This window comes from Hakea prostrata, chromosome 7, assembly GCF_041222555.1.
Source record: "Hakea prostrata isolate BN-2017 chromosome 7, UWA_Hpros_2, whole genome shotgun sequence".
Taxonomy (NCBI): Eukaryota; Viridiplantae; Streptophyta; class Magnoliopsida; order Proteales; family Proteaceae; genus Hakea; species Hakea prostrata.
The window spans coordinates 3511508-3536144 of record NC_142606.1 but is presented as its reverse complement, the minus strand read 5'-3'; the positions used below and the strand labels follow the sequence as shown (position 1 = coordinate 3536144).

Here is a 24637-nt window from a genome sequence, read left to right as displayed (position 1 = left end):
TCAGAAAATGTTGGGCCCATTTTAATTCCTGTGGATATTTCCTTTGTTTGGCCTTCAAATCATGTTGGATCACGAGAAAATGTTTTTGATCTTTCTACCCATTTTGCTAGTCCACGTGCTCATTCTTTGGACCCAATTGGGCCTGTTCCTTGTTTGCCTGAGCCCACTCCGGTGTCTACATCCACTATTCTGCCTCAGCCCATGGTTGTGCCTAGTGCCTCTTTATCTCCTAATGCCACTTGTCATGCTCCATTGGTTGCTTTGGATGATATCGATTTGCCCTCGAATTCTTTTGTACCCGACTCCACTTGTTCCGGTCTCCATCCGATGGTCACCCGTTCCCTTGATGGCACTTGGGTGCCTTAAGCTACCCAAAAGCTATTTTGCCACTAGATACCTATTACCTTTGGCATTACAAGCTCTTGGCCCTACTGATCTTGAGCCTTCTTGTTTTGGTTGAGCTAGTAAACATGCTGTTTGGCGCCAAGCCATGGATGCTGAATTTAATACCCTTTTATCTAATAACACTTGGGAGCTTACTACGCCTCCTCTTGATTGGCATATTATTGGTTGCAAGTGGTTGTTTCGTATCAAATGCAAATCTGATGGGACTATTGAGCATTATAAGGCCTGCCTTGTGGCAAAAGGGTATACTTGAGAATATGGGCTTGATTATGAAGAAGTGGTAAAGTCTACCAGGATTCTTATCATTCTATCCTTGGCCATTTCTTCACAACAGGTTGTTCGTAAACTTGATGTAAATAATGCTTTCCTCCATGGGTCTCTTACTGAGGAGGTTTATATGAGTCAACCTCTGAGCTATATTGATCCTCAATATCCTTCTCATGTGTGTAAGCTTAAGCGCTCCCTCTATGGTTTAAAGCAAGCGCCACGGGCTTGGTTTTAGTGCCTCAGCTCTTACTTATTTGGATTGGGTTTTATCGGCTCTAAGAGGGATACGTCCTTGTTCATTCTACCCCAATCTGAGGCTCTTATATACATTTTGGTCTATGTCGATGACATTTTAATCACTGGTCCCTCTTGTACGACCATTGATTGCCTTATCTCTACGTTGGCTCAAGAATTTTCTCTTAAGGATCTCGGCATTGCTTGCTTTTTTCTTGGGATAGAATTAATCCCTCTTCATCGGGTATTTTGCTCTCCCAACAGCATCATATTCAATCTTTATTGGACCGGGCCGATATGCTAGATGCAAAACCCATTTCCTCTCCTATGGCCCCCTCTCTTCACCTCTCTAAGGTTGGTGGTGCCCCTTTGTTGGATCCAACTACTTATTGAAGTTTGGTAGGTGCTTTACAATATTTCACTCTTGTAAGATCGGATCTCTCCTATTCTGTGAACAAGTTGTGTCAATTTTTGGCTACCCAACTGAGGATCATTGGATTGCTCTTAAGCGACTTCTTCGTTACTTGAAGGGTAAGATTCTCTTTGGCCTTCATTTAACACCATCCTCTTTATGTTCTTTTGAGGCATTTTCTGATGCCAACTGGGCTAGATGTCTTAATAACAGAAAATCCCAAGGTGGTTTTCTTACATTTTTGGGCTCCAATTTGGTTTCCTAGCAATCAAGGAAGCAATCTACTGTTGCTCGTTCAAGTACTGAGAGTGAATATCGGGCGCTTGCTGCTGCTACTACTAAGCTTACTTGGATTCAATCCTTATTGAAGGAGTTGGGGTTTCTTCTTTATCTTCCCCCACCCTTTGGTGTGATAACATTGGGGCTACGTATCTGATCGTGTCGCTAACCAATCAAAAATAAAATCCTATACTAATCTAGCAAGCAGAAAGTACGGGGTTGAACTATGGGGAACTGAAAGGCTAAGTCACTAAGATTGAATTCAACAAAACTAAATTTAAACTAAATCTATTAATTAATGCAAAAACGTTAACTATGAATATGTGAAGATCTTTGGGATTTCGAATCCCCAATGCTTTTCCCTAACCGATATAACTCTATACTTCAAAGTAAATTAAGGATGGTCTTCCTAGATATGCCCTATCTTCGCAAGACTATCGTCCTTCGCGGAAGCTTGGCACGCTTAGTTTGCTGAGTTATAGAGCATCTTTGGCCAAACTCAAACACAACCAACTAGAAGATATAGAACAATCAACTTAATGAAATAAGCATGGTTCATCTACATCCCAAAGCAAAGGAACTAGCTACTCATTATTACAAAGTTCATAAGAAAAATAAAGATGAAACATAGGGAGAGAGAGAGAGATGTGGTCTTCTTCTTCAGCAATGAGAGAGATGAGAGCCACATTTGCCGTCCTCTTTTCTATTGTTGGCTTCTCTTTTATGTCTCCCGCACACAATGAATCCCCTCTCTTTACCCGTCGATTTGACCTTTATTCTTTCAGAACTTGGAAAAACTCAAAACTGGAAAGTTGTAGATATTTTCAATATCGTTCCATAGCATCTTGAATCACCGAAATCCAAGCTCATATGAGAGAGATATGCCCAAAATACTGAAGGTAGGTCTGTTTACCCGATTTTCAGATTTATTACCAATTTTGTTCCTTAGACCTCCACCTATTTCCAATTTGGCTAAGATCTCACTTTTCATGATTTAAAATCCACCAATATCTAATATATTTGCAAACTTTACTCCATATTATCTCTAATATCCAAAATCTCCTTATTCCTGAAAAATACACAAAAATACTCAATTAGCTCTCTTTAATTAAATAAGTATGGGGAATTTAATCAAATAAATAATGGTAAATGCATGCTTATCAGTATCTCATTGCTAATCCATTTTTTCACGCTCGCACAATACACATTGAGATTGATTTTCACTTTGTTCGTGATAAGGTGGCCAAGAAGGAGATATGTGTTCGTCTTTTATCCACCCTTGATCAGCTAGCCAATATACTTACCAAGAGTCTCTCTATCACTCGCTTCCATCTCTTGCGGTCCAAACTCAAGCTCCTGGAAGGACCGTTGACTTTGCAGGAGGGTGTTAGAGAATAAAGACTAGTATTATTATTATTGTCTATAAGACTTATTATTGATGTACTTTCATCCCATGTGTATATATAGAGGTATGGTCTCATTTATGAGATCATAAGGTTGATTTCATATTTCCTATTCTTTCATATAGGAGGGTTAATGCAAGACTATCTTGGCTCACCTCTCGTTTCTTCTGATTTTTTGCCCTTATAGACATATTTCATGTTCTTTCTGGTGAAGACAAACCTTGACCATTGGATTTGTATATTTGAAATGGAGAGGGCTTGGATTGGTTGTGACACCAATCTTGTTGGAGAAGGCAAGGCCCGAATCTTGTTGAAGAAGCTTAAGACCTATACACCTCCCCCCAAATGTGCCAGTAATCTTGTCATACGTGGATCTCAAATGTGACGTGTTATTTCTTAAGCTTCAAACAAATTATAAGGAAGCAACCCCCAAGAAGATTTGGATGGGTTCGCGCCCCTGAGATAAGTATTAAGTACTCAAGATATAAGAGCAGAGCATTAAATGCTGAATTTAATGCTTTAACGCGCTTGTAGCCAGATTCAGGCTATCCCCCATTATTTTGCCACTGGCACCGAGAAGTAACATTTCAGATGTCTATTGAACGTTCATGCTGTCATGTCAACATTTCCATGTGGCAATATCTTGAGGATAGTCTCTAGGAAGAGTCACTTCCCGAAAAGCATATGCCAGCAGACTACTCACAAATTCCTTGAACCGGGTCAAGACTAGATGCACCAAACCGAACGGTTCATTAAGGTTTGGTGGTTTTAGCCAGAATTTGGTATAACATGCTATTTCTTAAAACCTTCATATATTTCTTTATTGCTTTTCATTTATGTTGCTTGATATTAGCATTGGTGTTAAGTGCTTGAAGGCTCGTGTTTGCATGAACGAGGTTTTACAACAAAGAGACTCAGAAACCGGGAACTGCTTCGAATTACAAAATCCAAGCCTGTGTCCTATGACACATAGGCTTAAGTTCCCTTTCTCTTACTTCTATTTTGGATTTCTTGGTCCTTCATTGGTGCATAAATTTGGAAGTTTGTTTACATTGGTATCTTGTTGGTGAGATCATATGGTCCCAGGTGGTAATGGATGAGGGTGACCCATCCTATTGTATGATAAAGCTGGGAATCCATTATTCATGGCAGTTTCTTGCCTTATCCCTTGAAGTGTCCTGTCTTGCATGTTTTTGGTCTACTCCAGAATTAACGTAAGTTCTTGCTAATGGTAAAAGGGGGCTTTGAATTTAGGGGCTGTTCTTATTTTACCCAAGGGATTTGAATTAGTTCCTCCAGATCACATTTCTCCCGAGATGAAGGAAAAAATAGGCAATCTCTCTTTTCAGACTTATTGATCTACTAGTTTTTTTTTTATTGTGATAGGTCCTGTTCCTGGTCAGAAATATAGTGAAATTGCTTTTCCTATTCTTTCCCCAGATCCTGCTACTAAGAAAGATGTTCATTTCTTAAGATATCCAATATACGTAGGCGGAAACAGGGGAAGGGTTCATATTTATCCAGATGGGAGCAAGAGTAACAATACAATTTATAATGCTACAGCGCCATTCTAAATAACCATATTTGACTCCTTCAATATAAACCTCCTGCTAAACTCAGGTTTCATAGAAAACACTAGTTAGGACTTAACAATTGAGTTCTCTGTCTCCCATCTCTGAATACTGTGAATGAGGAGCCCTGGTGTTGCCAGTTATGTATCTTGACTTCCTATGACTTTGGAGGGATAGCTTCATCCAATGAGCCTTGTCCACATAGGTGGTATTATTTGACTTAACAACAGATACTGGGTGCTTGGATAAGGGCAGTTAGACTGGGTTGGCACTACTTAAACCACAATCCAAGGCTTTTATTGGACACTGGAAAGCTGGTTGGATTCACAAGCCAATTGGTTAGTACATACTCTACCCATCTACTCATAGCCAACACAAAATTCACCCCTCTAGCAAACAAACCATGGAAGTTGAAGAAACAGTAATCAAATCAATACCCTCACACCAACATATGAATACCTTTGGAGGTAAAATACTAGTCACTTTAACAACTTCCCCATGATATCCTTACTCTATTAACTTCAACACTAAAAAGTGGTGGACATCAATGATCGAGATCTCAGTTTTGGTCCTGGTTTCTGTCAAGCTCATAACTGAGACGTGCCAGATCTTGTTTTTAGGCTCTGACAAGCTTCATTCTTGGACCTCATTGAGTTGAAGCCCAAGGTAAAAAAACTTGATTTTCGACCTTGGGTTTCAATTTGGTCAGGCTCGAAACCAAGACACCTCAGAGATCTCGGTAGGTTTTGACCAAGACTTAGTTCCACGTGAGAGAACATTTTGAGAATAGACATGGAGAGTAAGTCTACTTCCGTTTGCTTTTCATTGAGGTTTGGCTTATGGTCGTGCATGCAAATATGCAATCTAGTTTCCAAGTGCTTTTCATATATTTTAAGTACTTGTATGCCCTTCTAATTGTTTCTTAATAAGATCCTTTTTTTTTCTTCACAATCCCAAAATCTTCTTATTAAGACTGATCATTTGGAACTTTTTCTGGGGGCTGTTACTGCCTCTTAAACCCTTGCATGCATCTCATAGTGCACTATTTAGGTTTAAAATTGATTCTGGAATTGAAACCAACTATTTGTCATGTTCATTTTTATGCATGTTTTCTACAAGTGCATTTTTTAGTTACTAACATTTATACTGATTCAGTTTCCAGGCTGGAAGGTTTTGTTTCCAACAAGGAGCAGTCCTATGAAGATCCCATTGAAGAGTAAGTTGGTTTGGATAATCTTTATGGTATTTTGATCATAGATCTTGGTAAAATCTTTTTTTTTTTTTTTTTGGGGGGGGGGGGGGATGAGATGAGATGGCATATGAGTTAACAATTTAATATGTTGTTATGTTAGGGTATCTTGGAATTTTACTGTAATTTATTCTTCTACTCAAACCTTACTTAGATTTCAGCCAAACAGCTGCACCAACTTGGTGAGGATCTTTGTCCATGTTGATGTTTGCTTTGACCATTTTGGGTTCATGGCGAGATCTTTGTCCAAGTTGGTTTTATCTCTGACCATGTTGGGTTCTCAAATCATATCCTTGAATTATGATTTTGATATTATTGAAATGCTAAGCGAGTGAAGTGGATGATATGCTATTTTAAAGTGGGAGGGATAAAAAATTGTGTAGTGAATTTACCCCTACACTGAAATGGGGCTCTCACAGGATCCCTACGGACCCTACCGACATAATGTGATGCTTGGTTATGTGCTAGAACTAGTACCCCCCTTCTTCCAGGATATCATATAACTATACAGAGGCAGAACTTTGAAACCCTCACAAGATATTTTATTACTGTACAGAGGCAGAACTAGGATATGACTCTACAAAGGCAGAAATTGGTCCAGTTGGCATGATATTTAATTAAGTCCCTCCAATCTATCCCATAATGAAAGTCAAAATTGATTTCTCCTCCTCTTCCCATTTATTTTTGTTGCTTTTCTTTATTCATTTACAAAAACCAAGTTTTTACTTATTTTATCAAGGGAAAAAGAACAAGTTATTATTTGTCAAGTTGATTGACTACTTCTCCTTTACCTACAGAAGGGTGGGACTCTGGAAGATTGACTATTTTTGAATGGCCCAACGGTCTCCAAACAATGAACATAGAATGGAAATGCTCAAAGCCCACTGTTTTCATCTTATGGGAAAAAAGTTATTTTCAAATTAAAAATTGTCTACAAATTTTCTCTTAGAGGAGCTATTTTTGTGGCAACAAAGTACTATACATATGTTCGTTGCCTAGAGGGTCCAGAAATCCTCTCATCTGATTAATCCTTATCTTCTCTTCAAATATAAGTGTAACGTGGTCTTACAAGAATCTTGTATTTAGCTATATGGGTTGATTAGTACAGGAAAGGCATCATACAATTGAGATGCATATTCTTGTAAGAATATTCCCTTTGAATCTGTGTGAATACAAAATTTAGCAATGCTGGTAAACATCCCATCTTCCTGATGTATCAAGACAAGTAAACTACATAATTCTTGTTGTATTGGTGCTTCTCAGAAGCACTTGACCCTGACCTAGGAGAAACTGGGCAGGTTGGTGGGATAAGTCAGCATCCCTCTCCTGCATTTGAAATTCTGAACGTTCAAAAAATAAAAACTACTAATTGATTTCTTTGGTGGATAGCTTTGTTTCTTAATGTTCACACAGTGAAGCTGAAACCTAGCTACAATACTTTGTTCAGGTTACTCTATGCAGTGTTTGTCGTTTCAAATGAGAATGCAACTGTTGCTGAATTGGCTGCAACACTACAGGCTGACCTTTCTCAGCTGCAGGCTGCTGCATCTTTTGCCTGTCGGTTGGGCTGGGCAGTTAAAGTTATTGATCCTGCATCCATTCTTCAAGATTCAAGCATTACTGCTGCTCCTAATATTATTTTGAGCGATGAAGAAGATGGTTCTTGTGGTAGAATCAGCTCAGCAAACATGTCCAGTGATGGCAATTCTTTTCAAACAGATCTCCCGGGGGTAGAAAACTATGGAACAGTTTCTGGCCATGCTCGTGTGGCTTTTATTGTTGATGCCAATATAACATCATATCTCATGATGGGTTCTGTTTCACCTGGTATGCTGTTGGACAACTGTCTTTTGTGAACCACACAGCATTTTTCTCTCATGACTTGTTAGGGGTGCATTTTATTCTGTTTCCTCCCTTTTGAGTTGAACATAGCTGCTAATTTCTGACTCTAGACTGTTCTTTTTGTTTGGAATAATTTTTAGTTTTATTACATGATCTGTTTCTTTAGCAACACTCAATTTGTTTCACCCATCATTGATCTGGATCATGTTTAATTGGATCAACTTGAACGACTAAGCCAGTTGGAGCAGTACTCATTGTTGCTCCTTATCAGTGACTAATCCTAAAAGGACTGATGCCTGGTCACCAGTTTCAGTAGTATATTGATCTTGATCAGCCTTTCAACAGTTATCATTACTTAAATCACTCATGAATGAGCTGGAAAATGAAATGATTCAGTGTGACTACTCTATGCGTCCATCAAGCTTTGTGGAGTGCAATGATTCACATGCACATGCATACCTGTAATTTCTTATTGCTGTTACTCTTATGTATACTATAATTTCTTATTAAACTTATGATGTGTCATTAATGGAGTAACTTCACTACCTGATACTATTAATTTGTGGAAGTTGGATTTATATCATGTACTTTTTTTTGGATGATTAAATAATTCATTACCAAAGAGAATAAAAGAAAATACAAAGCACAAGGGACAAGCCCAGACAAAGCGAGAAAAAGGCCTCAACTAACAAGCAACCTAAGAGGCATTGAGCCTAACAACTACCTAAGAGCAACAATTAAAGCAAACTAGTAACACAAGCATAAGTGGCCCAAAGCCGAACTAAGAAGCAAATTAAGAGGCAATGAGCCAAGCTACAATTTAAGGCAACAATAATAGCAAACTAGTTACACAGCACAAGTGACCCATAGCCATACAATTAGACTAGAAAACAACCATGGAAGTGGACCAAAGGGGCCCCAGCTAAACCGACGCAGTCTCCTGATCCATTGGAACTATGGGAAGCCTTCCTAGAAACAAAGGATTGTGGTAATGGTATCATGTACTTATTTGAACATACATGTGGTAATGGTATTGTGGTCTGTAATTAATAGAATAAATCGTCACATAAAAATCAGGGCCACGTGTTCTGTGCTTCTGAAATTGACAGAAGATGTCTCCAGCTCCCTGATCAGGTTGGACAATCTGAAAAGGATTCCTGTACTGCATCTCTTGTAGTCTGAAAAGGACTACTATAGTGCATCCTTTGTAGTTTGGATGAAGTGCTGTTGAGTTATTCTGAACGGTCTTTTGCAGGTTTGAAATCCCATGCTGTAACACTATACGAAGCAGGGAAACTAGGTGATTCTAGCATTGCTGAACTGTGCAAGGATCTGACTACATTGGAGGGAACAAAATTTGAAGGTGAACTGCAGGAATTTGCAAATCATGCATTTAGCCTTCGATGTGTCCTGCAATGTCTTCAATCAGGTGGAGTAATTACTGGTTCTGCGGTTGAGGAAATCGGTTTTAAACTGGGAATGGAATCTTTGAGCTATGACGAGGTTATTTCTTTTATAGCCGATACTGACATAGCTGAGGACTCCAGCAACTCTCCTGTAAGTGAAACTGGGCCAGATGGTGATGAACATTTTCAGGGTTTGGGACATTCTAATATGCCTGCGGCTGATGCTATAGTTGAATCTGTTAATGGAGGTATGAGTGATGAATCAGATTTGGCTGTTTTGTCTGAAAATAAGAGTGACTGGAATGAAGATTGTGAACCAGAACCTAAATTTCAGGGTGATGTGAACTCTGTGCTGGGTGGCTGTCTGGAATCTGGAAAAGAAATTCCAAAGAGGAAAAGAAAATATCGTGTGGATCTTCTTCGCTGTGAAAGCTTGGCTGCTCTGGCACCTGCAACATTAGATCGGTTATTTCTTCGTAACTATGATATCGTTGTGTCTATGGTTCCTCTTCCTTCTTCATCAGTCTTGCCTAGACCTACAGGTCCTATTCACTTTGGCCCACCCACTTATTCATCTTTGACACCTTGGATGAAATTGACACTTTATTCTATTGTGGGTAGTGGACCGGTATCTGTTGTACTGATGAAAGGGCTGTGTTTGAGATTGCTTCCTGCACCACTGTCTGGTTGTGAGAAGGCCCTGATATGGTCTTGGGATGGCTCTACAGTTGGAGGTTTAGGAGGCAAGTTTGAAGGGAATTTGGTCAGGGGGAATACACTTCTGCATTGTTTGAACTCACTTCTTAAATACTCAGCTGTATTGGTCCAGCCTCTGAGCAAGTATGATCTTAATGAATCTGGAAAAATCATTACTATGGATATCCCATTGCCTCTCAAAAATGCTGATGGTTCAAGTGCTCATTTAGCGAATGAGATGGGACTATCTGTTGAAGAAAGTGAAAGCCTAAATATAGTGGTTGCTGATTTGTCAAATAAAATGGACTTATGGACGATAGGTTACATTCGCCTTATAAGACTTTACAAAGCGAGAGAATCATATGTATTTTCACTGAATGATAAGAAGTATGAATGGGTTCCATTAAGTGTGGAATTTGGAATTCCGCTTTTCAGTCCAAAATTATGCAGCACCATCTGTAAAAGGGTGGTCTTGTCACAATTGCTTCAAATGGATTCACTTTCTGAGCATCATGGTGCGATGCAAATTTTAAGAGGAAGATTGCATGATGTTTGTGTGGAGTATCAAGCAACTAGTTCTACGGCAAAACTTCTATACGAGAGAACAAAATCAAGAAAATCGTCTCAGAAGCTAGTCACCTATGCAAGTGGAAGATGGAATCCGCTTGTGGATCCTTCTTCTCCTATTTCTGGAGCCTCAAGTGAATGTCAGAGACTAAAATTTGCTAATCGGCAGCGTTGCAGGACGGAGGTTATGAGTTTTGATGGTAACATCCTTAGGTAATTTTTCTACCTAGTGTTTTTTTGTGTCCCCATATGGCATATAGTTCTCCAGACTTTGTAAATTGTATGTTCTCTAATAATTTGATTTTACATGGATGTGCATATGTTTTATGGTAGCTATATAATGTTTCCTGTCTAAAACATTTCTGGTGGGATCTATGAGAACGTTATGTTTGCTAGGGTTTTTCTGTTCCATATTGTTCTTTTTCTTGCTATTTGAAAGTGTTTTTTCCCTGTTGGTGAATAATGTAATGAGCAATGATTATTAAGATGGAAATATTTGGTAACCTCTGTGCTCAGGTATCCCCTTTTTTTAGTCATGGTGAGCAGCTTAAATTAAATATATATATATATATATATATATAAAAAGATGTATACAGAAAAAATGCCACTCATAATTTTGTTAACGGTACTGTTTTGTAGTTATCCTTCATGATTAACTGGTGAGATCCATACCTACAAAGGTTATTTATTTTTAGCCTTGTATGCCAGAACAAAATTACCACAGTTAAATTTATAATAGAATCCCCTTGAAGCTAAAGTATTTTAGTTTGCAAGGTTGGGGAGAATCATCTTTTAAATTCCTTTTCTTTCACTTCTTGTTATCCTTGCCTTTTTTTTTGATGAATAAATAATTTAAATAACGCAAGAGAACCAAATAACAAAGGACGGTCTTTTAAGAAGAGAACCGAAAGGAAAGATTGAGACCCCAGGAGACAACAATAAGTCTATTCCTTGGGGTATCATCAATCAGGGGGAGGGGAGAAGCAACAAGACTAGAAGAAACATCAAAATAAATGGCATTTCAAATCATATCTTTCGAATGAGATTTGAAAGTCCATCTCCGAAGATTCTGTTCCCACCAAAGATGGTGGACAGCAGCACTGAACATGAGCTTACCAACCCGATCACAAATGGAGGAGCCTGAAAAGTTTCTCAGAATCCAAGACCACTCACTAGCAAAACCAAATAATCGCCTCGAACGGGGCCAAATAAAAGAAATGGCTTTTTTCCAGATAGAACTGGAAAAAGGGCAAGAAAAGAAAAGGTGATCAATATCCTCGAAACCATTCCAACATAGGATGCAGTTTGGGTTAACGGGGATATGGCGGCCAATAAGGAAGGATTGGGTGGGGAGAGCTTGGTTAAGAGATCTCCAAAGGGTAAGGGAGTGCCGGGGAATGTGGTTTTTGAACCAAACTAGGGGGCTAGGGGGGTTTGGGGTTATCCTTGGCCTTATCAAAACCAAAGCCAGATTTGGGTGGAAAGCATGAGAGTAATGTAAAATTTAGATATATACCAAAACCTTCGGAGATATTACAAAGATATACTGAGATATAAACTCAAATGCAATCTCATCTTGGTCAGCAAAAAAAAAAAAAAACCAAGATACTAGTGAGATCTTGGCAAATTTTCATACTATGCTTTGGGCAGGACAACCAGTCACCTGTACTCATTTGTCAAAACATGGCTCTGACTGACCAGCCACTGCTGGTGCCTATCTGATCTCAAGGTAAACTTGAACCAGATTTGGCTCTATTGGCTCAATCTTGGGACCTGTTGCAAGTTACAGCTGAGTTCGGAGGTGATCTGCGAATCAATTTTGATCATTCCCAGATGGTCCTAGTTAACTCCGCCAATACAGCTGATCTGATCCTGATCCCGAAATGCATGGTTCAGTTAACCAATGCTCATGAGATTGGCAGTTGGTATAGATTGGCTACTCTACTAACAGGATAGGTTAATCTAAGATAGGTCAATCCAAAACATTTTTCTATTGATGTGCGCCTAATGTATGATGCTCCAAATATTGGCTGATCACAAGCTTTTGTCAGCAACATAAACCCTTGTTATGGATCATAACTCCTAGATTTGTAACTAGAAAGAACAAGAAAAATAAGCAAAAGATGAACCCCTCAACACATTTCTACTCAATTATCTTGTACAAAGTGTTGCAGTTTTTCACTTTCTCTTACTTTATCCTTTGATGATCCTAATTCTTGGACAATGAATGCAGGTCATATGCTCTTACTCCTGTATATGAGGCTGTTACAACGGCCATTGAAGATTCAATGCCATTGAATACAATAAATATAGAACAAGAAGATGTTGACAGCAGACAAGTAGCATTGCCAGGGGTTAATATCCTTTTCGATGGATCTGAATTGCTCCCATTTGACATAGGTGCTTGCCTTCAGGCTCGCCAACCAGTCTCTTTAATTGCAGAGGCTTCGGCAGCTTCTGCATCTATGTAAACAAGTAGGTTGCATGATACAACATTCTACTGAGCAGCAAAATGATATAGACGTTAAAGTGGAGAGGTGGGCCTGATGCTAACATGTGGCAGCCATCGCTGGGCTGGTCGAATTTTCCATGATCTGCTTGCTTGGATCTTCTAGTGCAACTTTGAGGATTCGCTTTAGTAGGCAAGCAATTTTTATTGGTTAAGGTAAAGATTGACCCTTTCTTGCAACAATTTACAAATTTTCAGTCACATTTTTTATCATCTAGACCCCCCCCCCGGGAGGCAACGCTTTTTTTTACAGCAATTCAGCCTTATCCCAACCTAATAGGATCGGCTTTGTGGATCCTTGCCCTTGAGTCAGCTCCATTCAAGGGTATACTTGGTATAAGGCCAAGTGATGCATGTCTTTCTGCATTTCTCTTGGGGCCATTTTAGGTCTTTGACTTCTTTGTGCTGGAGCATCCAAAGACCTTTATTAAAATGGTTGTACCACCCTCAATAACTATCTTGTAGCTTATCATGTATCAAAGCTACTCCCAGAACCAACTCTAGTATGATCATTCCTTACTTTAGCCTTCCTAAGTATACACCTTTTTTTCTTAACAAATAAACTATCATTACTATAGTCTCAAGGGAAAGAAGGGCCTAAAAGCGCTATTAGGAAGCTGCAGAAAGGATCCAAGACCACAAGTAACAACCCAAGGATTATCCAAATGATTTTTTTTGTTGTTGGTTGGGGGGGGGGGTGTGTGTTGGGAAGCAAATGAAATCTAGAGAAGACATCAAAGAAGATGGCTTTCCAAATGGAGTCCAAAGACCTAGAGTTGGCTCCTAAGGTTCTGCTCCCACCATAAGTGAGAGACCCCAACAACCAGATCACAAAGAAAAAAGCCTGAAAAGGACCTCAGATCCACAACCAACCCTGAGCAAACACAAATGAGCGTCTACAGCAAGGCCAGATAGAGGAAATAATTTCCTGCCATATAGAGCAACAAAAGGGGCATGAGAAAAAATAGGCGATCAACATCTTCAGGGCCATTCCAACAAAGGATGCAGTTGGAATTGACAGGGAAATGGCGGTGAGTGAAGAAAGACCGGGCAGGGAGATAATGATTGAGGGTTCTACAAACAATGAAGGGTTGGTGGGGAATGTGACCTCCAAACTAGCCAGAGGGTTTCAATGTACATTTTAGGGGAATGGGCAACAGTCCAAGAGGAAGAAGAAGATAAGGTGCTCAAGGAGGAAGGGAGCTGATGGTGCAGTTATTAGGGCTGAAGTGCTCAGGAGAGGGGTGGGGGGTGGGAGGGGTCTAGACCCGTTTGAGACTTGAATGATAAAAGAGGTTTGAGGGGAGGGGGGACTAGAAGCCTTCAGAGATGAAGTCAGAGAGTAAAGTGGACTTAGGGGCTACATGATGCATAGACCTTTTTTGTTGAATAAGCTTCAGTTAGTTCCCCCCTTCCCCTCCCCCCCACTGGGGAACCTAGAGATGCTTCACTGCACATTTCTGCTCCACTTGATGATCTGGTGAATATATTGGAACCTGAGTTTATTTTATAGTCACTTGTCTTGGCATTTCCAATTTCCAGATCTCCCTAGCTGGGTTTAGACCGGAGCAATATGCCAAGAGTTTTCAAGTCAATGTCCATAGATGAGGTACAATTCTAATGGTTGATGTTTTCAGGCTGGAAATTTTAGGGAGCTGTCAGATTCTTTAATGTATTTTTCCCCATAAAACGAAGAATGATTGTTTGGCCGGATGTTTTACTATTGACACCGCATGGACGGATCTTTTTCCATCAGAAACAATGAATTGTTATGTTCTCTGTTTACTGGTTTATTTTTGTGCAAAGTTCCCCCCCCCCCCCTCCTTTATTTAATTCATGCCAAAAATAAACTTAAACAAGACACCTGGGCTTTTTATTCTTATACTTATCGTTGATGCTAATGCAGGCAGCATCGTGGATTCCATTCTTGACATGTTGTAAATAACCCAGGTTAGTATGTAGTCCACCTCCCACTGCGCTACCCCTCCCCAAAATAAAACCCAAATTTTTTACCGGGAAAAAGGGAAAATTAGTTAGTAGATAAATTCCAATTGAGTTGTTGTAAATGGCTTTTGAGATATGTGTTACTTACCTCGAATCTTGATTTCAGATTTTGCGTATTGTAGTTGGGGAAAGAATTTTTTTAAAATTTTTATTATATATTGAAAAGGAAAAGCAGAGGGACACAACTTTGATATAGGCTTCAGTTTGATTGAATTTCCATGGTCAGTACCCCTTTGGCCTAATTGTGTCTGGGAACATAATTGTGGCTCCCTTACTTTTGCTTTTTTCCCTTGATAATTATTTGACTAGACTGGTATGTACTGCTTTTAAGGTGAGTTGTAGCCTTGGCTATCCATTTGTAGAAGTAGAACAGCAATAAAATGCATGAAATGTGACTTTTTGTGTAAGTTTGATGCAACGCTGTTACCTGTTAATGGCATTTGTATCAATGTGCCGCTCCACCGTGAACGGGTGGATGGCTTGCAATTAATGCGTAATTGCAAAAACAAAGGGTGATATGGTCATTTTAAGGTATCAGGGGAGAAAGTGAGAAACCGAGAAAGTGAGGTATAAATTCACCTTTTTGGGGAAAAATAGAAGTATGAAGAAGGGATAGAACATTTCCCTTTAAATTCTCTGTTATAAAGTCTCTTCTCCCTCCTGGAAACTGAAATGACCTTGCTGCCCTTTCAGAATTTGTCATTATGTCATTCTGCATCCCTTGCCCAGTTGCCGCTTTATATACACCGACACTTCCATTCAAGTCGTTCGTTGTAGTATGAAAACGTCTGAATTATTCGCTCGTTGATCCATTGCCCTAGCAACTATTCATTTCACTGTTACAACCTCCAGCAGGGTTTGTCGTGGAAGTTGTAAGAATTTCCGATTAAGAGGCGTTAATGATCCAAATAACTTCTTCCTCCACGGTGTAAATCCATATGGATGACCATGTATATTAACGAAACAATGGTGGAAGAACCATGCCTCACATATGCAGGACGATGTAGACAACCCAGAAAAAGGAAAAAGAACGATGGAAAAGTTCGAAAGAGCGATTTCTGATTTAACATTTTTAGGGTAAATCTTCTGGAAACTTTTCGGTGGTTTTTGGAACTCGTTGATTTCTTTACTGCCATGGAATCTGGTTTAACATTTTTAGGGTAAATCTTCTGGAAACTTTTTGGTGGTTTTTGGAACTCGTTGATTTCTTTACTTCCATGGAATCTGGTTTAACATTTTTAGGGTAAATCTTCTGGAAACTTTTTGGTGGTTTTTGGAACTGTTGATTTCTTTACTGCCATGGAATTGTGATCGCGGAAAATCTCATCGTCTCGAGTTAGGGTTTAGTTAATCACTGTAAAGTGTTCTCTCTTTACTCAAAGATGATGGGATATTTATGGATGAATATGAAACGAAAGATTCACGGAGTAATGTATCGTGAGTTCTCAGACTTCTATGTATTTTCACAATACTGTCATGACCTTTTCTTACGAAACTCTCTGCAAATTTCTTAGAAATTTTGAGGCAATGTTTCTGAATAGTTATTAATTGGATGTTCTGAAGGATGCTTGCCTCCAATCATGGAACTACGGAAGTAGAGGAGAGTCCAGAAAGATTAATCTGGTGGATCGAGGTTGTGGCAATGGAGAGATAGATTCACAACCTCATCACCGAGCGAACAAAGGAAAAACAAAAGAAAACAGAAAAGCCATTCACCTGATATTCCTAAGAACGAACACAGAGAGGAAAAAAGAAAGGGTTCTAGGCTAACAAATACAACATTAGTAGAGAACATTGTGAACTCTGACTTCATCCTTCGCTGGAGAAGTAAGTTTACTCTGGTGATACATGAACTTGTGATCCGAAAGTTGAAGGAGAGAAGATTCCATAGGCCAATAAAGCTCTACGCCTCTACTGCAACAAGACATAGACATTGATGGAGGTGATGGTGGGTCAAGAGGAAGAACTGAAAAGCACAGCTGCACAGTTAGGTAAGATCGTGTCGTGGAACGAAAAGAATGACTCGAAGATGATGGGGTAACCTGGTCATTTCAGAATTAGAAATATATTGACATATTGTCACCGTTTACAATTAACGGAGACGATTTGGATTTAAATAAATTATTCTTGAAAGTGGAGTTTTATAGGTAATAGCAAAAATTGATTGAGTGCAAATGAAATTATATGTTACGCGAAGGTAGGTATTTTTAAATTTTCCAAATTGTTGTGCATGCACTTGCGCAGCAGGTAAAGCGCCAAATGAATCAACCATCGGGAGCGTTCGCATGGTCTTCCTCAGCCAAGTCAACGTGGCAGTTCGTAAAAGGACTTGAGCGGTTAATCAGCATTTGATATTTGCTTAAGTAGTACGATAGGAGATGAACCACGTGGCAAGGCATGAGAGGGGAACAAAAGCATCTTTTCACGTGGCACGCCAAGCTTTGCGCGCTTCCAAGCCGCTCTCGAGAATTCTGCTTGTCACTGAACTCAATAAAAAGTCTCCCTTTACACAGGTGATTCTTCTTGGTTTGGATTTATAACTGAAGTCTTTTCTTGATCGTTTCTTATCGCTTTTCATGGATGCGCATAAGGGAATAAAGATGCTCCATTCACCTTTCTGTGATTCTACGAAGACCAAGCTTCATCTATTCACTTCTGCTACTTCCGGTAACTCTCTTCGTTATCGTGTTGGATCCTTTACTCTGTTAAAGATGGGGTAAGTTCAAAGTTGTAGTCCTGTTCTCTCAAGCTTGTTTTGATATTGGTTGATATTGTTTTGCTAGAATGTTTTTGGTATTTGAACTCCAACTTAGCTTTTTCAGGCTGGATGATATATTTTAGAAATGCGTATTGACTTCTTTCCCTGGAATAGATTGCTCAAGTGTTAGATAACTCAGTTTTTGGCAATAGTTTAGGATCTGCTTACACTTCAACCTCTTCTTGCTCTCTTCCTTCCAACTGTGGGATGCGGAGAACTGAAGAACTGATTGGATGCTGTGCAATGTATATTTAATTTGCTGATCTTGTTAATCCTAAGAATCAGTTTTCTTGTAGGCGTAGGGTATTCAATACTAACTTCTATCTCAAGCAAAGGGAGGACAGTTACCTCGAGTGTCATAGGTGCAGCCATTCCACTGGACAATATCTCTTTCTCATTTCAGTGGCTTAGGATTGCTGAGAGTGAACCTGATAGCTCTGGCATGGCAGTATCCCCCAAAGAGATCGCTTGATGTCCAGAGCCAATATCTTGATAGAACAGAGAGAGATACAAGAGTAGTGTTTCTTAGATGATATTTTCAGTATGTTATTTTGAAATAGATGGAGCCTAAGCCCGAGAAAGGGAATAAAATCTTGCTTGATGATTCCTGTCGCAATTTTTTTGAATATGTGCTGAAGCAGAACTTCATTTTCAGATTTAAACCTCTATGTGGAGAAATTCCAATAATTGATTGGACTTGTGAATGGCTTTACAGATTGAGATCAAGTAAGCATGTATTTGGCAGCACTAGAAGAGGACTTGTCAGTGAGGCATGATATTTTTTGTTATGACATTCATGCTTTTATTTCCTTTCATTTGATAATGTTGGATTCTTCGAACTCTTACCCTCTGAAACTCTTTTGTGGACTTTATTAAAAACATGACTTATTTTTGACGTAGGTTAGATAAGTGGTAATGCCAGATTTAAAGCTTCAAATGTTTATGGTCGCCAAGCTCAAGAAACTATGCTTGAGGTATTATAACTTGTAAATGTGCATCAAGATACTTCTCTTCTCCCACAACCCCCCCCCCCCCCCCAAAAAAAAAAAAAAAAAAAAAAAAATTGACCTGATGTTCATTCTATGTGACTTTAGGAAAGAGCAACTCAGGTGTCTGAGATCATTTCGCCAATGAAACTCTCTCCAGGCCAGGCTTTTCCACTTGGAACATCTGAAGTTGAAAGTGGTATCAATTTTGCTATTTTTTCACAACATGCAACTGCTGTTACCCTTTGCTTGTCACTCCCAGAGAGGTGCAGTTCTTTCCTTCTCCTTTGTTTACTTTTTATGTTTAGAACAATGATAATGAGCACCACATGTATAAGTTTCCTTGGGCTACAAAATATAACAAAGTTGTTGAAATAGACCGACTAACGGACTTCTCAGTGATATAGAAAGTACTGAATTCAAAGCTGTAAACTAATAATTAAAAAAAAAGTAAAAAAGAGAGGAGCAGGGGAGAACAGAAAATGGTAGCTACAAAAGCTCTAGTTTAGCTTCAGTTGAGGGCCCAGCCTGGATGCCTACCAGGGTGATGGAGTTTTACTTTTATGGTCTTTCTTTCAGAATAGAGGGCTTTTTGCGAGTGTTTCAGGGCCTGAGCTGTATGGAATTAGCTAATCTATCAGATTTCAGTTTTTCCATGTTTCTAGGTATTGGAATCTCTGGTCTAGGACATCAGATAATGCTGGTATGGGGGTCCTTTTTTGCATTTTAGTTGATCAGAGGGCATGACACTGAAAACTGATTGATCGAAAGCTGTCCACTATTTTAGATTGGCCTGCTTGTTGTCTTCATGATTGATGTGTCACCTGTCATTCATTTGGTTCTCTATATGAATCTATAGGATAGTTATTATTCTTTCCAGATGATGCACTTTTGCAGGATTTCTCTCTGAAATTGCTTCCTTTTTTATGCATGAAATTGGTTCCTATTTTATGTGTGGAATTGCATCAAGCTGTATATCACCACTAGTCCACTAGTGTCTCTGATTAGAATAATGCATCATGCGTTTGTTCAAGACACACCCCTATTTAATATTTCAACCCCTGTTTTTGAATGTTTCAGTAAAATGGTGACATTTTCAACATCCAAACTTGCACTTTTGCTGTATTTCTTTGTGAAATTTGGTTCCTACTTAATGCGTGGAGTTGCATCAGGCTGTTTTATCTCCTTTCTTGAATTTCTGATGAGGAGTGCATATTTTCTAAATACATCCCAATTTAATTTATTATTATTTTTTTATAAATTTGGGTTGACTTTTACCAAATATGCCTGTGAGTCCCTTCACTTATAGTTTAAGCCTTTGGGTTGGATATTTAGAATTTGAGGTTATGATAAACTGCAATATACTCCATGATCTACTGCAACATTAAGCTAAGAATTCTTGAAAAAATTGATTTATTTTTTAATTCGAAATATGATTCTGCAGGCTTTGAATTGTTCTGATGTAAATGTGCTGTAATTAGGGGAAAGCTTGTTGGGCAGGATACTGGATTGTTGGAAATAGCATTGGATCCTCGTGTGAACAAGACTGGTGATGTATGGCATATTTGTGTGGAGGTAATCATTTCTTTTTTGGATGAATGTATGGAGGTACTCTTGATATTCAGTTTTAGTGGGCAATAGACTAAAGGATCATTTTTTGAAAAATAAAAAATAAAAATAAATTTGTATGGTGTTTCTTGCTTGTGGCGTGTTACTGGGTTCATCTTGTCTATGTTGGTTGTGGGGTCCTGTCATTTCTTTTGGTATTTTATGTTGGCTGTGCATATGTTGTTCCTGTGTTCGTTTCTCTAATACCACTGTTGTTAAGGTGTTGCATAGGCATCAAGGATCTTTCTTAGATCCAGGACAATGCCATGCCTTGTTGACACTTCACGAGTTAACTCTGATTTATTTGTTTATTCATTTATTTATTTTTGGTTAGCATATTTCTATTGCCCCCGGACTCTGTTTGTGCGGAAGCCTTTTGCACTGGGTTCTCCCTTTTTTATATTTTTTACTATTCATTAGAGAATATTCTCTAACACTATTACATACCATGGTTTAATTGTTTTAAGTTATCCCCTCCCCCCACAAGCACCCCCCCAAAAAAAAAAAAAAGAGAGAGAAAAAAGAAAAAAGAAATGGATTCTACAGTGCACAACAACAACAACAAAAGAACAATCATGACCTTATCCCAACTCAATAGGGTGGGCTACATAGATCCTTGAGGGTGAAAGAAAAATGAGACAGGAGAAGTGACAGGAGGGATTCTACATTGCACATTATCATAATTATGTGAAATAATCATCGGTTTGTTGTATATTGTCATATACCGCATGCTTAGGCCAATAAGGTGATGCCTAGCATGCACCATGTGGATCCTCGCCTAGGTGCTCCCTCTAATGCCTTGGGTTGCAAAGTCATCATGAAAGCTACATTTAATATTGTTCCCCTGATTCTTTTCCAGGGAGTCCATTCCAGCAGCACGGTCTAAGGATCTTCTTCCCGGTCTTGTGTCAATTGGTTATCCTAGTTTAGCTGTTGTTGACCATAGGAACCATTCTGCCATTGTCAGGGCTCACCTCGAACTTATGGTCAATTTCCTCCTTTTTCTTATGCTTTTCCCATTGACTAATTTGAATGAGGACATATAGTGATACAAATGCATCCTAATGTGATGAATTTAATCTGGTTATTGTTCTATTTTATTTTTCTTTCTGTGATATGTATTTCTTGCCCGTTAAACTTGATACTCTGTTATTCAATTTTAAGAAAGTGTTATTGTAAGCTGTAGGATCTTCCACGGCGTGATGTTCTTTATGGTTATCGCATTGATGGTCCTCAAAGATGGGACCAAGGACATCGGTTTGACAACAGTATTGTCCTTCTTGACCCTTACGCAAAACTGGTGGAGGGCCGCAGAGTTTTTGGAGATGTCAACAATAAGATGTCTAAATTTCTTGGAACTTATGATTTTACTAACTTGCCTTTTGACTGGGGAGACAACTACCAGCTGCCCAATGTGCCCGAGGTAAATATTGTTAAATTGCTGTTTTGGATTTTTCTGTGAGAATAGGTGATTTTGTTTCTGAAGAGATTGTTGTGTGTCTTAAATTAAATATTATGTAACAGGGTCAATGAATATAATTTTTAGGGTTCCTTTTTCTATGTGTTCCAGTGATGAACTTAGAGCTTTCAAATAATACTATATCTGATGATTGTCATTTAAGAAGAGTCAAGTGAACAATTTGGATTATGGGTAGTTGTTTCAAGTTCCTAATGTTAGTTTTCAAGTTAAGTTTGTTCATCTACAGTGCATCATATTTTATTTCTGTTAAATTATTATTTCTGTTTTTAACTGCAGAAGGATTTAGTTATATATGAAATGAATGTTCGTTCATTTACTATTGATGAATCAAGTGGGCTGGATCCTGACATACGTGGTAGCTACCTTGGTGTGATTGAGAAGGTAATGCCTTGTGAACTGAACTTAATGTTTCTGCAAATTGACAGAAAAAGCAAGGTCCTTCTGAACTTGCCCTATAGTTATATGAAAGACCTGCACTTTTTATAGCAAGTAAAGGTGCTTTCCAAAACACGGTAGTATATTTAAGTTAATTTCTCCTGTTGCATGGTGCATGTAATCTTAATTGAGCTTGGTGGGCAGAATGTGGGTTTCACTAAGCTTAGGGGACCCCCCCCTTTTTTTTTTTTTGGGGGGGGGGGGGGAGGGTTGAATAGGGGAATGTTATTTGTAATTGACTAGAATGGATAGATGCGACTCTCTTGTGCATTTTATCATTTAGGATATTCACAAACATTAAGATATTGTAAGTGAATGTTAAAACAGAGTGACTCATGATCTACTAAAATGGGATTCAGTATTTGATTGTTCTTAGCTATCAAGCCTAATTTTTACCTTATCTTTCCTCTTGAAGATTCCGCATCTTTTAGAGCTTGGCATCAATGCAGTGGAACTGTTGCCTGTTTTTGAGTTTGATGAGTTTGAGTTCCAAAGGCGTCCCAACCCCAGAGATCACATGGTATGTTTGAATCATTTTTCATATGGGTTCTTCATGTGGACTTGTATTTAGGATTCACATTGTTATGGGTTCATTATGTGTATGAAATTGTGTATTGACTATTGAGATGCTTAATATTTATTTGTCATGCATCTTTAATTGGATTCTTATATCTATTATTTATATGAACGCACAATTTGAGTGCTGATAGTTCTTGATTTTCAAGGGAATCACAATTGAAAAAAGGCATAAATCACTGCACGGGGCTCCTACCACTGCTGGGGTCTTGGGTGGTCACAATGTCACAGCCTTACCCCTGCTTTGCAAACGAGGATATTGACCATAAAATTAAAGCAGGATGGGGAAGTACTGTGGAGAGGTGCTTCTGAAGTGTTAGTGCAGTCCATCCCACTAGAAGTGAAAAGATTCTATCGAATAGTTATATGGTCACTATGGAGATGAAATGTCAGTTGACAAAGAACAATGCCCCCCAAAAAAAAAAAAAATTAGAAGCATTTCTACAGAAAAGTTATATGATGAGGAATGTTGTAGGGAGTTAAATGTCAATTGACAAAGTGTACCAAAAAAAGGGGGGAAAAATATGTACAGCTGCGATATGGTTGTTTGTAGAGTGTGAAAACTAAAAACAAGAGTTGAGGTGATTAGGAGTGGCTCTAATAATAGAGATTGAAAGAGAATCATCTTTGATGTGGGAGTGCATTTGTAGTGAATGCATCAAAGCCATTGAATTCACTAATAAAGAGGAGTGATACTGGCACCTTAGAGGAGTTAAAAGACCAAGGGGTATATTGAAGTGAATTGGGAAGGAGTGGCAAGAAGAAGATACGAAAGGATCTCAATTTACAAAATCATTTACTGTTGAGATTCACCATTGACTTGGGATGTGCATTTGCAGTGAGGGTATGAAGGCCATTGAATTCACTAGTGAAGTGTGATGAAATTGGAAGGCTGGAGGAGTGAAAAGGAGCTAGGGTACGTGAAAGTGACATGGGAAGGATTGGTGAGAAAAAGATAGAAAGGGATCTCAATATGCAAATTCATTTATCAGAAGGGCCCTGGAAGCTTTCACCTACAGCTCTGTAGGGAAGTAAATTGTAAAAGGGCAGTTACAATATAAGGTAACTAGTCAACAAACTAGTTGTTAAAGTACCCTAATTACATGAAACCTAGCAATATTTGATATTTTATTCAGGGTGGTAAGAGGGGGATAGAAAATGAAGATTTACCTGTTCAGCGGTTTCTTTGGTGCCTGTCGGATTCCATTTCGATATCGTGGGTGGGTTTGTAGCAACAGTTTGTTAACTGTTGGTTCTGTCTCCAGTTCATGTATTTGTTTTGTCTTTGCGTATTTTCTCCCTCTTATTTTTTGGGCCACAACTTCTGGACTTCATTCAATTCTTATTTCTCTGTGTCCCAGTTTTGTTGGTTTAACTTTTTCTTTTCTCTTTGTGATCATAAATTGTGTTGCAAGGCAAAGGAAACAAATAAACAGTTATGTCATTATGTGATATAAATATCAGTAACTAAAGAGTTGCTTTGAGTCTCTTGTTGTCCTATAGGTCATCTGTGCTTGTGACCTTTGGCAGGTTTTCTGTTTCACACACAAAAAAAGGAAAAGAAGTCTTATTTCTGGTCTTTTGTTGTGTCTATAAATGAATCTGTACTTGCAATCCTTTAGCAGGTTTGCCATAAACTCAGGCATTTTAAACTTATTTTCTTTTCAAGATTGAAATACTGAATGTGATTGCTTGCGTGCTATTGGTGGTTTCTTGTTTCTTAAATTCTTTAGTGACCTTATCTGGGAAACTGATAAGAATTTTGAATTCAAATAAGATCAATACATGGGGATATTCTACAATAAACTTCTTTGCTCCTATGATTCGCTATGCAAGTGCTGGAGGTGGACCTTTAGCTGCTTCTCAAGAGTTCAAAGAAATGGTGAAAGCTCTACATGGTGCAGGAATTGAGGTGGGTAAGACTGTAGAAACAAGAACTAAGAAACCAGC

General features: G+C 38.7%; 2 protein-coding genes across 2 annotated transcripts in view; both read left to right on the top strand.

The window, feature by feature from the left end:
* The window catches only part of LOC149009036 (uncharacterized), a 27740-nt gene extending 9163 nt beyond the window's left edge, over positions 1–18577 (top strand). Inside the window, exons 8-15 of the mRNA XM_089161914.1 lie at positions 5727–5787; positions 7268–7647; positions 8918–10544; positions 12565–12996; positions 14747–14790; positions 16408–17511; positions 18318–18367; positions 18503–18577. Of these exons, the coding sequence (XP_089018040.1) occupies positions 5727–5787; positions 7268–7647; positions 8918–10544; positions 12565–12802 (2306 nt within the window). The 3' untranslated portion in view covers positions 12803–12996; positions 14747–14790; positions 16408–17511; positions 18318–18367; positions 18503–18577. The remainder of the gene's footprint in view (positions 1–5726; positions 5788–7267; positions 7648–8917; positions 10545–12564; positions 12997–14746; positions 14791–16407; positions 17512–18317; positions 18368–18502) is intronic.
* Positions 17421–24637, top strand: part of ISA3 (isoamylase 3) — a 26852-nt gene continuing 19635 nt past the window's right edge. Inside the window, exons 1-9 of the mRNA XM_089161915.1 lie at positions 17421–17560; positions 18318–18372; positions 18508–18576; positions 18697–18854; positions 20070–20163; positions 21383–21619; positions 21953–22057; positions 22527–22631; positions 24465–24599. Of these exons, the coding sequence (XP_089018041.1) occupies positions 17421–17560; positions 18318–18372; positions 18508–18576; positions 18697–18854; positions 20070–20163; positions 21383–21619; positions 21953–22057; positions 22527–22631; positions 24465–24599 (1098 nt within the window). The remainder of the gene's footprint in view (positions 17561–18317; positions 18373–18507; positions 18577–18696; positions 18855–20069; positions 20164–21382; positions 21620–21952; positions 22058–22526; positions 22632–24464; positions 24600–24637) is intronic.